Source organism: Gobio gobio, assembly GCF_949357685.1.
Source record: "Gobio gobio genome assembly, chromosome: 15".
Lineage (NCBI taxonomy): Eukaryota > Metazoa > Chordata > Actinopteri > Cypriniformes > Gobionidae > Gobio > Gobio gobio.
In genome coordinates, this window is record NC_137108.1 from 30871567 (window position 1) to 30885724 (window position 14158).

General features: G+C 36.1%; 1 protein-coding gene across 1 annotated transcript; it reads right to left on the bottom strand.

The window, feature by feature from the left end:
* Positions 1-741: 741 nt before the first annotated feature.
* On the bottom strand, positions 742-13549 carry syt11b (synaptotagmin XIb). Its single transcript, XM_079836465.1, has 4 exons — positions 13292-13549; positions 6112-7028; positions 4738-4858; positions 742-3972 (listed from the first exon to the last, which is right to left on the bottom strand). Exons 1-4 carry the CDS (start codon positions 13323-13325, stop codon positions 3662-3664), a joined length of 1383 nt encoding a protein of 460 aa, XP_079692591.1. The 5' UTR covers positions 13326-13549; the 3' UTR covers positions 742-3661.
* Between the last annotated feature and the right edge of the window lie 609 nt (positions 13550-14158).

Genomic DNA, 14158 nt, shown 5'->3' on the forward strand with positions numbered 1-14158 from the left:
AGATATGTCTAGTCTGTTATGATTTTAATGTCACAGTTCAAAAGTTTAATGGTTTGTCAGCCCCCTTTATATCAGCATTCCTGTTCTGATTCAGAAATTGAACGGAGAAGCATGGACTACCAGAAGCTTGAGGTTACTTCTGAGAAAATCAATCTTTCATCGGAGATGAAGTACATTAAGGTCATCTCGTGTTGCCAAGTCATAATTGAAACATTTCACAAAGGCTCTCTTTGGAGAGTAATGTAGTCTCACATCCGTTTGTCTCAATTCCCAACTAAAAAGTTACACAGTAAACTGGACTTTTTAATAAGTGTAAACAATTGCTGGACAATTTGAGCCTGGGAAATTTCTCAGACTTTCCATGAAGGTTTTGTAGCAAAAGGTCACATTATTTAGGTTATTTCATTTCCCAGTCAAACATGTCTGGTAACATTTAAATATCAGACTTTTTTTTTTTATCAATAACGGTCTTATTGACATAAAAGTAAGACAGAAGAAACCTTCATGGTTTCATTTAGTAATTGGTAAATCATTTCATTTTAAGTTGACGTCACTGCACACGCCGCTGATATTTGTTTCGGTTTAGCTTTAATGCCATTCATTTTTATAGGATACTTTATTATTAACATATTTTGATTTTCAAAAGGCTCTTGTTTAATTTTAAATCACCCATCTCAGACATCTTATGACAAGATCCGAACACTTTAAATGTTGGAGTGAAAATATACTAAAAAGAGAATTCACTTGTGTATCACGTTTATTTTGAACATCCAGTGGGTGTTAAGAACACTAACATACAGGTGGGTGTGTAACATTAGCAGAGATCTCACAGCATTTTGTAGTACATTATATGTCAAATATTCACAAGATATTTATTTTAGTTTGCACTAATACAACATTTTTCACAGTTTCCTGCCAATTTATTTTTTAACACCAAAGCGATTGTGTATAGGTCACACTGTTTCTTTTTTCTTTTTTTTAAATTCGAATCTATTGTCTTTTTTTCTCCTGTGTGTGTTGTTTCCCACATGGGTTGAATCTTTTAATATCAATCCATTTTGTCATACGAGTGATCCGATACAAAGAAGTGTCTTCTACACGAAAGACATTACCGAGTGGATAGGGTGCACTTTTTTACAGGTAGTGTGAATTTAGCATATAAGAAGCTTGAATGGAAAGAAGCATTTGCAGTTTAGAATCTAACACCTCTATGATAGAGAAACCACGTGCCATATGACCAGCTGACTGCTAGTGGCTAATTTGTGCGGAAATAAGAGGGAATGTTTGTGGTGTATTTTTGAGAAATGACCCTGTGTGTTTTGAGCTTCCCAGATCAGTGATGGTCCCTGCTCTGCTGGGTCTCTTGAATCCTGGGCAAATTTCCTACTTGGGATGGGAATCGAGAAGAATTTAAAGGATCTGGTTCCGGTTCTTATTCCTTAACGGTCAATTACTTTTTAATATTTTTAAGGAATAAATATTTTGCGAAAAATGCAATTGTATTGCCAAATTATAAAATAAATAGAGTATAAAGTATAAAGTATTATATAAAGTAATACATTTTAAACAATTCTCTCTTTTTAGAGGCAGCATAAATGCAATCCAGTAATTGCTCTTAAATATATATACTAAAAATACTCAAACAAAAATTTGACTTTTTATTTATTAATACTTATCAAATATTAATGACAAAATGCATAATATGTATTTTTAACTACACATTGTCATATCAACAACTACTACTCTGATTGATTAGTATATTGTAGTTGTGTTGTGGGTTTGATACATTAAATAGAACAGAATCATTAGAGTCTTTTTTCTGGAATCCTATTACACTGGTTGCGCCGAATGCTTTTGATTCACTAAAAAGAACTGTCTCATTAGAGTCCTTTTGTTTTTAGGGATTTGTACTAAAATGCATTGTACATTTTTGATTCATTAAAAAAACCCGGCTCATTAGAATAATTTGTTCAGGAATCATACTACACTGGTTGCGATGTATGGTTTCAATTCACTAAAAAATAAATGGATCGTGAGTCATTTGTTCTGCAATCAGACTATACTGGGCTCGCTGTCTGTTTAACGCTGTAGATTCAATAGCGTTTTTTGTGGCGCTGCTGAATAAATTGTACAGGAAACTGAGAAAACAGGAAACAGTTTTTTAATACAATTGCACGTTTGAGAATCGATAATGGAGCCGAACGTCATTTGGTTCCAGTATTTCTTTCTAATGGAATCATTTCTGATTCTCGGTTCCCAACCTTAATTTTGCTTCCATATGAAACACAGACAGATTTAGACCTCTGGCTTGTTAAATTAACAACGAGGAGCACCAATCAGAGATAAAGGCCCAGGCTATCAGCAGGCACACTGGCAAACCATCTAGATCTTGAGGGGAAGCACACTATAAATCAAATAAATGACTATACAAATTCTCATCATAAAAAGAGATGTGGAAAAGTGGTACATGACAGAAAAAGGGGAACTGAGGTGGTATGCTAGAAGTATAGACTAAGACATGTTGTGACTGATAGAATTACATTAACACATTCCCCCTTGACTTTATGAACTACAAATTATATTACCGCTACATATCTTTCCATTTCCCAAACATCACACCAGAGGGCACAGAATGCCCCTTTAATATGCCAGAGCTTTCCAGCTCTGAACTATGACCACACCTCTTTGTCTATCTCTATATCACACTGGATTTAAAATGACAGCGGATCCAATCCACCTTAAAAAGAGCATCTGATGACATGGGCTAGTAAAGTCTACGAAACAGTGAACCTCTGTTTTATGGTGAAGTGAAGCTCTGATGTATGAAATTCATACAGACAGTGACATTCAGAGTTTGTTTGTAGCATAGCAGTGCAGATTAAGGTTTTTAGGGCCAGATCTATCCAAAGTGCATGATGAAATTGTTGCACAAGCAATAAATCAGGCCCAGAGTGCTGCCAAAAGGGTTATTGTTGTACAATCACATGACTCAACTTGTAGCTGTGGGTAATGTGACAGCAGGAATCTCTGAAAGATCTCCAGCCCAAGCAGAACAGAACAAATCATACTTTAGCGTAGATCATACAACCTATGCGTCACTTCGGTGCATTGCTCATACAGTGGAGAATCAGTACATTTCAGAAGCCGCTTATCACAAGCTCCCCTTGATGCAAGTTCCAGAAATCAGAAGCCTCAAAAAAGAGCTTGTTTAATGTGTGCCGGCATCACAAATCCACACAATGTCCCATTCTGGAGTGAAATATGGAGTGTTAAGACATGCGATAAGTTTCATTAGGACAGTTACAGAATCCTAAACCTCCTAACAGTCTGTCAATATGTTATATTTTGGTCTCGTTTATTATTTATCATGTATGTTTATGTTCTCGCGGTGTGTGTGTGTGTGTGTGTGTATGTGAGCAACTGAGTGAGAAATTAAGAGTGTACTTGTTTTGTTTTTTTTAAAAAGATTCATTTCCAAGGCCCATCATCGCGTCAGCAAATGACGTAAACGTTGGCGTAAGTTTTTTTTTAAAAGTCCTCCTGAAGATCAGTTACCTTCCGTGTAGTGATGGTAACAAAGGCATATTTTCTCCAAACTCTCTCTCTCTCTCTGTCTCGTTATTAAACGTTTCCTGTGTGCCTGTGTTTGAGTGTGTGTGCTCTAATATTCATTGAGTGTGTGCCACTTTGAGATTTGGCGCCGTGGGTTTTGGCAGACCTCCTGCCAGTGGGCGTCACCTGAGGGGCAGGGGCTGTTTGCGCCGAGCACCAGCCGTCCCAAGGCCTGATTTTTAGTAGTGCGATCAAAGTCCATGACCAGGAACTCGATAGAGATGTCTGGCAGCAACTCAGCCGGTACGTCATAGATGAAGGATTCGTTAAAGACAGGGTTGAGAGTGCACTTCTTCACATGCGTTTTCTTTTTGGCGATGCGCTTGTGGCCATAGAACACATTTAACTTCACATATGGATCTGGGATACAAGACAAGACAGGTCATTTGATTATATATTTAAAAAGAAAAAATACTTAAATGTAATATTTAAAAAGTATGTCATTTGTTAAATATACACTGTCTATTGGTCAAAAGTTTGGGTTCTGTATTACAGAAAATACTTTTATTCAGAAATGTATCAAAATTGACAGTAAAGACATTTAAAATGTTAGAAAATAACATTCCATTCTTCATAAAATCCTGAAATGTATTACAGTTTACTTTCTTCCCCGCCAGCGTTTTATTTTAAAGAGTTGCCAGCATTTTTGACAATTTTCACAAAATTTTCATGGGCCCCAGAATATTTTGTTGTATGAATATCTGAACATATAGCAAACGAAAGAACAGAGCCTCTTCTTTTAATCAAGAAAACCTCTTTTATTCTAGCTTAATGCAATCCTTTTTTATCAACACGTGAATGTGGGTAAGTTTCATTAAAAAAGCCACATTTTGAGCAAAAAGCTGTGAAAATCTTATTTTTGTGAAAGACTACATCCAGATTCAGAACGATGCTCAAAATATAGATGCGATGGAGCTTTATCATTGTTGGAATAAATTACATTTTACATTTTAAAATATATTTAAATTGAATTTTTTTTAATAATATTTCACAATATGACTTTTGATCAAATAAATGCAGCCTTGATGGTCATTTAATACTTACTGACTGATAAAATCTTACCGACCCCAAAACATTGGAACAAAAATGTACATAATAAAATGAAATAAAAATATATATACTTACTTCCAGACTGCCCAGTGATGTCCAGTTTTGGAAGGTGTTTTGCTTTTAACACCACCACACTGAGTCTGTGGGAAACAGGTTGATAGGACAGAGAGACCAGCAGCTCTCCACGGCTTACACACTGCAGAAATGCAAATACACAGACACAAAGGTCAAATAAATTGCTTGACTCTCGTGCATGCATACATTCATAATTGCAAGACAACCTGCTTAATTATATATAAGGCAATTTAATTATTGCATAGAGCTCTTTGGGTTTTTTATAAAACTATGTTTTAATATTGAGGTCTTAAATCAGCAGTACATTTAAGAATATCCCTGGGTCCTCTATGCACCTCCACAGCACTGGAAGAATTGCAGCATAAGCAGGTAAGTGATAATGTGTTAGCAGCTCTTCTAGCAAAGTAAAAGATAAGATGCATTAAAAAAGTACAAAATGACTAGGCTGATGACCGAATTACTTGTTTGCCGTTTATCTTGGCAGCTCAACTTCTTGAGTTACGGTTCTGTGCGGAGGCACGAGGAGGCTTTCATGTATGTGCCAACATGATTGTCTACGCATCATCTAAACCCACTCAGTGAGCAGGAGGATAACCACATTTATCAATTGACTACAAACTACAGTAGGAGGATGAGACGGTGATGATTCAGTGCTGAGCTCATACAAGTGTCAGACTTATAAAAAGAACCCAGATAAATCAGTCACACAGCGGCAGCATGAATAAAATGCTGAAAATAATTGTTAAAATTAAACTGAAATGTGCTTAAACAAAACTAAATGTATTTAGCTTAAAACCTTCAGAAGAATTTGTCTTTAGTCAGCTTAGTTATTGTTATTGATATGTATAAACTAAACATGCAGCAATGTTCTACTGTGCGGTAGTTTTAATATTAGCTTGAAATATAGTATATCATTTTTTTTAAACATGTAACATTACAATATTTCATATAATAAAAATTTTTTTTTACTTGAATTTAACTTCATGTGGTTCTTTTTTATGCAGTACAAATACAATTTAGAAATTAACTGTTTAATTAAATTAACAGTTTAATTTAATCTAATAAAAACTTTCCTGTAGTCTAAACAGTAGAGCATGGCACTAGCAATGCCAAGGTCATGGGTTTGATCAAATGTGTACCGTGAATGCAATGTCAGTATATATATATATATATATATATATATATATATATATATATATATATATATATATATATATATATATATATATATATATATATATATATATATATATATATATATATATATATAAAATAACCAATTATTTATAATATATTATCGGAAATACTGAATAAATATTCATATTAAATAAAAAATATGAACATATGTATTGTTTGTGTTATGCTCGCTCTCACCTGCATATTTCTCTTCGTGATCTGTTGCGTAATGTGGACCCGGCCTGTACTCGGGTCCACACCTGCCAGTGGAACCATTGCCTCCCCAATCACATCATCTCGTGAGAACCGGTCAAAGCTCAGCACCAGGAAATGCAAAGTGAGATCCGACAGGGAGCTGTACGGCACGCCATAAAAAGTGAAGGTCTCATCAAACGCAGGCTCCAGAGTCTTCCTCAGAACACGAGTCTTAACGCGATGTTTCTTCTCTGGGAGAATGGTCATCTTCACATAGGGGTCTGCGCTGCCCGCCTGGCCTTCCACTGCCGGTAACCCCCGAGCTTCGAGGATGGTGACCACCAAGGCCTTCTTGGGGAAGTTATAGTCGATTGCAATGCTGAGGTCCCCCCGGCTGGGTTCATCGGCAGGAGTGAAGGGTGTAGCCGTGCTGGAAACCGTAGTACTGGAGGTCTGACTGCTGCTTGCAGAGCTGTTTTCCAGACAGCAGTAATCCGCATGCACTGGAAGCTCCCTCTCCAGCCTGGGAACCTCGTGGCCACTTTCCCCAAGCCTCATCTGCATTTGTTTCTCTCCCAGCAGGCCGCTTTCTGCTGCCGAATCCATATCTACCAGCACCACTGGGCGTCTCTTGCTGTCTTGAGCCCCGTCAGTGGTCTGGGACCTTGCCTGGCGTGCCACCCTAATGATCCTCTTGCTGTTGGTCAGCGTGTCCGGGTAGATGCTCATTCCTTTCAGCATGTGAATAAACTTGTACGGCGGGTCTGTGAGAGGGTCATTGTGTTCCGATTGGATGCCATGTAGCTTGTAGTTTGTTCTGTTGTAATGTTTCTGACAGCAAGTCCACACAAAGATTAACGTAAAGACTGCAACAACCAACACACCAGCACCGATAAACCCCGCCAGCACTGGGGACATGTCTAAAAGAGAAAAACAGAGATGGAAAAGTAAACAGACTGATAAACAACTTGATCACATTCATTTTTCTACATTCGCCAACAGTCTAAACATACCTGAAGATGTTCACAGGCTTAAATCGTGCAAAACAAAACAACAGTCTTTCTCGTACTAGATGGTTAAAGCACAACAGCTCTGAACATGCAGACACTGACAAAGCCACGGAAGACTTGCTCTAATATCTACTTCATGCCCACTCCACCCGCAAGATGCAGAGGAGCACAAGCATCCCACACAGAGACAAACCACTCTATTACAACAAACTACAGCATCCGGTCTCACACTGCAACATGGCAATGAAATATCATGAAATCTGGTGTCATCATTCGGTCTAGGTGTCTTTATGCTTCTGTTCTGTAAATGTAATGCCACATCAGAGCAATCGTCATTGTCACTGCCAAATAAATGCCTATAGAATAGAATGTCCTTTGAGAATCTGTGTGTGTATATCAGAGGTGGGTAGTAACGAATTACATTTACTTCGTTACATTTACTTGAGTACATTTTTTGGGTAACTTGTACTTTTAGAGTAGATTTAAAGATGGGTACTTTTACTCTTACTCAAGTAAATTTCTTGTGAAAAAACTGTACTTTTACTTAGTTACATTCGGTGGCGTTCCTCCGTTACTGTCAAATGGTAATAATTATATTATATATATTAAAATAAGTGAATATGACTTTCGCAAGTCTCGCGAAACTTTGGAGAGGCTGCTTCGCGAGAGGTTGCTACGCATCACCCGCTTATAATTAGCGCGCGTTTAGTCGGAAGATGTGTGTGAGCTACGGGAGGCAGATTGCCCGTGGCCTCAAGTTCAGTCTATGTTTTCACTCCAAGATGTCAAAAAGAATAGTTTCATAATGCGATGCATGTTCATAATGCGATGCATGTTGTGTGCACCAAAACGAACTGACATCTCTCAGCATACAATAATTCCACCCTGAAAAGAGCGGTAAGTGTCACAATGATGCCTATATTTGAACACTATTAACGGTCATTTTGGTAACTATGGGAAATTTCCCCTTATTATAATACTATTTCACACACTGTCCGAGTGTTTTCCTCATATGCGCTCTTGTGCAAGCAATGAATCGTTTGAATCCTCCAAACAACACACGTCCACGAACAAACGTTCACATTCACATATCCTTTTCTTCACAAAACGAAACAAATTGAATAGCCTAATGTGACGTCTTGCATTTATACACAAATCCGGACAGACACCTGTCTGAAGTGTAGAAAATACACACAGATAAAAACGGTATTGTATTTTATTCATACCTAAAGAATAGCCTATATACTTATAAAAATATAAGAACAAAGTATGTTTTAAGAAGAGCTCTAGTTAGCCCAGCACACCATTAATTTACACTGTTTATCCATTAATCACACACACACACATATATATGTGTATATATATATATATATATATATATATATATATATATATATATATATATATATATATATATATATATATATATATATATATATATATATATATGTATGTGTGTGTATATATATATATATATATATATATATATATATATATATATATATATATATATAATATATATGTATGTGTGTGTTTTATTTATTTATTTATATATATATATGGTTCATTAGCTTACATTAGGTAACATGAACTAATAATGAACTGCACTTATTTATCTTTATGTTAATTTAAACATTTACTAATGCATTATTAAAATATTGTTAACATTAGTCAATGCACTGTGAACTAACATGAATAAACCATGAACAGCTGGATTTTTATGAACTAACTTTGACAAAGATTAACTAATGCTGAACAGAGGTGTTGTTCATGGTTAGTTCATGTTAACTAATACATTAACTAATGTTAACTAATACAACCTTATTGTAAAGTGTTACAGAGAGGTGTGTGAAAGCTCTCCAAGTAGCCTGAAATTCAGGGTTTTCGCTTATCAATCAGATCGAAAGTAACTAGTAACTAACTACTTGAGTAGTTTTCTCATCGAATACTTTTTTACTCTTACTCAAGTAAATATTACGATTGTTACTTTTACTTTTACTTGAGTAAATATTTCAGTAAGTACTTGTACTTTTACTTGAGTACAGATTTTGGCTACTCTACCCACCTCTGGTGTATATATATATAGACTTTTGATACTTTTCTTGTGATACAAGTCAGTAAAAGCAATCTTACACTATTCATAAAAAATGTATCATGGATTCAACAAAAATGTTGATACAAACATCGTATACAACATTGATACAAAATTTGAAGGGCAGTTTATTTCTGTCCTTGTGTTGTCAGGACAGTGACATAAATTAAGACAAAGATTGATGACAGCAGAACGGAAACACTCCCTGTGGGAGAGTGTGTTTGTGTGGGTCTTGCTAATATATGGCCATTGTATGATGAGCTGCTCAAATGTGGTTTGATTAACAAGGAATCTTAATGCTGATTGCTCTATCCATTTTATAAGGTCTTTATATTTTACTCTATCAAATTTGTGAGATCAGCCATTTTACTGGATGCCTGAGTTTTTTGTTTTTTTGTGATGAATGAAGACAAAGATTCACAAGAGAATGTGAAGGCATCAACAAATCAAATAAGGAGAAGAGTCAATAGTTATTTCAGCCAATAATAATAGCACGATGAAGCTACAGCCAAAATGAACAGCACAAGGCAGATAGAAAGATCTTTGCCAGTGCTCCACCCAGTATGTTGTTCTTTGCTCTATTACTCTCACCCAACCTCAGACAAAGACCCTCACCCCACTTGCTAGATGATGCAAGACTTTGGTAGGCTCAAACAAAAAAAAAAACAGCTGCTCCAATTACCTGGAAAAATCCCATGGGCCATAGATGCACATGAACCAAAAGCACACGCAAACAAAGAGACACACACCTCATGCACGCGTATACAGTTTCGTTTGAGTTTTTAATCATTGCAGTGAGAGTAGCAAAGCTTCTGATCTCCAAACTAAGACATTTATATGATTCAATTATTGCTGTATTTCTCAGGATATAAATCAAAATAACATCACTTTAGAGCCCTGGCAGGTGTGTCTAGACTGTGGACACAGTAGAGTGATTAAATATCAAAGAGATGATCTGTCGTGAGTGATGGTAGCATAATGATTTACTCATCATTGCTAGTTAAAACATTACAGATTGGATTGCAGGATGGGGAGACCTGTGGCGATTACTAAAAGAGCCCCATGATCAATATCACAGCAATTAGTGATCTGTAAGATCCTTTATATGAAAAGCATCTGCTAAATGACAAACAAGCTGTCTGTGGGTGAAAATGACGGGTTCAATGTTATGTGCTCTGACTTTACCATACCAGGAAATCTAGAAAGAACTCCATCTTGACCCATTTAAAGTCTCAATGTAACAAGTAGCAACAGCTCATTTTTCTTTATTGTGACGTACAGTGTAATGGATTATCTAAGAAGAAAAATTTGTAGGGTGGGAAAGTGGTTCAATCCATTGGTTGTTGATTGGATGTGAATGCGAGCTTGTGGTCGTTTGTAAGAAAGGGCGTGTTTAACCCTCTGGGGTTCTTCATTTATGGGTCACACTCAGGACCTTCGGGTCAAAAATCATTCATGTGGTTCATGTGAAAAATTAAGATAAAAAGATTTTAGTAAAATCAATGAAATATATTTTTGTTCAATAATATTTTTTATTTTCTTTTTTGGTGTTTTGAGATAATTTTATGATTTATAATTAATATTTATGCAATAATTATGACCCATTTTTTCCCATTGAATATAACAAAAAATGTATATATATATATATATATATATATATATATATATATATATATATATATATATATATATATATATATATATATATATATATATATATATATAATGTATATATATATATATATATATATATATATATATATATATATATATATATATATATATATATATACACAATTTTTTTTATTAAAGCTGTATTTCATTTTAGAGTCAAGCCTGGGCCTCATGAAAGCAATTTTTTAAATGAGATCGGTGCCATCCGGTGGACACATTGAGAAAAATATGGGGACAGGATTTGAAAAGTCTAAGCGGTCGTAAAAAAAAAAATAGTCACACTCAGGACCTTCGGGTCAAAAATGACCCCCATAGGAAATGAATGGGAAATTAGTTTTTTTGTGTATACAATCTACAAAACAGCCAGGATGCAGAAAAAAAGGACTCAACAGTGAAGGGGTGAATCTCTAAAACATCAAGAGTGCAAAACAGACCAAAAAAAACTCACACACACTTATACACACAAAAACACACGCACACAAATTAACGCGTGCCATTCCAAAAGCTAATTGTGTTTTTGTGTGTGTGAGGTTTTTTTTGTCTGTTTTGCACTCTTGATGTTTAAGAGATTCACCCCTTCACTGTTGAGTCCTTTTTTTCTGCATCCTGGCTGATTTGTAGATTGTATGCACCAAAAAACTGTATTTTAATATTTTTGCCAATTTCCCATTCATTTCCTATGGGGGTCATTTTTGACCGAAGGTCCTGAGTGTGGCTATTTTTTTTACGACCACTTAGACTTTTCAAATCCTGTCCCCAATTCGTTTGGGTGTTCATTTACCAAGTACCAATGAAGTCACCAAGTTTCAGACCATTCCGATGAAGCTACGAATTTTAACATTTTTTATTTAAAAAAATTCGGGTCAGAAATGACCGAAGAGCCCCAGAGGGTTAAGCAGACTAAATCATTGGAGAAGACACCGGAGAGAGGTTTTACTAGAGCAAGTGATGAAATAAAATTACGATGTTAAAAAAACATGCATGGATAATTGTTCACAAAAATATTATTAAGCTGTATTTAGAAAATAGATGGGGTGAATTTAAATTTTCCATGCTGATTTTACAATATAAATGTTACATAAAAAATCCTTTGATGTAAGGTTTTGAGATTAATAAAAGCATTTTTTATTCATTAAAAATGAATGACAGATTACCTGGTTGCATCCCATAGATAAGATCTATTATTGTAAAACATAGCAAAGAAATTGTTTTATATGCACAATACTGTCTTACACGATTCTAAAAGACGTCTTAGTGTAAATCTTGCCCAGCCTACAGTGAGAGTGGGCGAAGAAACTGTGTCTGGAGCATAAACGTCTCTCGGAGACTGATGCCAGATGGAGGTGGGCACTGTGGTGCCAGCTGGTGCTGGCATCAGATCCGAGGACACGCCTTTCCGGCATCAGATCCGAGGACACGCCTTTCTGGCATCAGATCCGAGGACACGCCTTTCCGGCATGCTATCTAAATGTGAAGATTTTAATTCAATGCATCAACAACTGTTTTTCTTTTCTTTTTTTTTCTTTTTTTAAGATATATTCTCTTCACAAATATCTTTTAACTCCATGGGCATTTTTATAAATAATAAAGCTCTAAAATATTTTACTGGGTAGAAATCTTAAGTTAAAAGTATTTTTAAATATCTTAGTCCTAAATCGTTATCCACTAAATCATGAACAACTGGAAAAGTCATTGAGGCTTTGAATAGTGTTGTGGACATTGGGGTGCCTTGGAGTCAAAAATATTGACAGCCACATCCCTAAATGATACCTGTCAAAGAGCATTTGAGCAAAATATATTTTTGATAAAAATGTCTGTTTTTTTTTTTGTCCATACAAATGAAAGTCTATGCAACATGAGAGTGTCCAAGTGATGAGAGAATCTAGGGTAAACTGTTCTTATAAGAGAGTTTTGAACAAAATGACTGAAACCAGCATACAAAACCATTGCCAGAAACAGCACACATTTGTATAATTGTACGTTTGACTCAAAATCGTATAGTTATTGAGATAGAGCCCGTGTGATAACCAGCCCCTATAGCTGGTGATTTTGAGGACACATGGGTGGAGACTGTAATCTCAGCGGTGCGCTTGTGCGTTATTAACAAACAAAGAGCCCTCGGGTCCAGTCCGGAATAGACATCACGTCATTCCTGCTTCAATCTCACTGCGCATCACTCCATTAAAACAATTTAGAATCGTGCGACGTTCACAAACGCTCGCTATAATATACAATGAATCACTACATGACTGCATGTCGGCTTTATAGTCTTGACTTCCCTTTCTAGAAGCACTATCCAAAATTACACCAAATTAGTGTTATCCAAACCAGGTCAGGTGTACCCACAATGCGTAATAATATTCACATCTCAGGCGTGTTGGGATGGCTCAGGCCTATAGGTACTCACCGTAGGCTGCGCCTATTTCAGCAATCTCAGCCATTTTGAGGGTTGGGCGCGCTGCGATCCGGATAACAGCCGTAGAATATAAAAAAGATGTCGACGGTCTTTCGTTTAGCTGAAATAATGTGGGTGATTCATGGCTACATCTCTACGGTACGTGGTGTCCTCGTGTCTGGTCCGGTCCAGGCCGTTGTGGGATGCTGCGCGCTGAAGGATGCTGAGCGTCGGGATGCACTGCGTCAGATTGAGAGTCTGACCGTAAGTACCGCCCACCAGCTGCGCGCATCTCATGGACAGCATCCAAGGATCGCACAGTCGTGTATTTTCCAGCGTTTTCATATCCGCAGAGGTACATAAAGTATGTTTCTCATAATCATTGCTTTATTTTAGTACACTGTCTTAAGATTAAAGATTTTTAAAAAATGGTTGTGGGGATAAAGAAAAATCCACTTTAACTTTTTTTTTTGTTTTACTTTAATACCAGCAGCATCCTAGCCTGGTTTAAGGTGGTTATGGTTATGTATTTTGCAAAAATATGTTAAGATTATTTTATATGACATGAAATTAGAAAACTGAAAACCCATGTCCAAATATACATACTTCCCTACAGTATGCAAATATCAGTAGGCCTATGTTAAACGAGTATGTGCAAAAAGGATACAGAGCAGTGAGATTTTGTCTTTATGATACAGTAGGTAGTACAGGAAGGGTTTTGCAAACTGGAGTTCGAAATTGTGATTGATAAAACGCTAAATAAAATGCTTCCTAAAAAAAGATGACATTTTTTTGTTTACCTGCATGTCATGCGACCATTAACAGTCATAAGAGAACCATGAACATGTAAATGTGTTCTTAAATTATTGAAATCTTAGC

Coding starts and splice junctions, on each gene's coding strand:
- syt11b (XM_079836465.1), bottom strand. CDS start 13,325: ATGGCTGAGATTGCTGAAATAGGCGCAGCCTACG. Junction 7,029..13,291: donor TGAAATAGGCGCAGCCTACG/GTGAGTACCTAT, acceptor TTTCTCTTTTAG/ACATGTCCCCAGTGCTGGCG. Junction 4,859..6,111: donor TCACGAAGAGAAATATGCAG/GTGAGAGCGAGC, acceptor GCATTTCTGCAG/TGTGTAAGCCGTGGAGAGCT.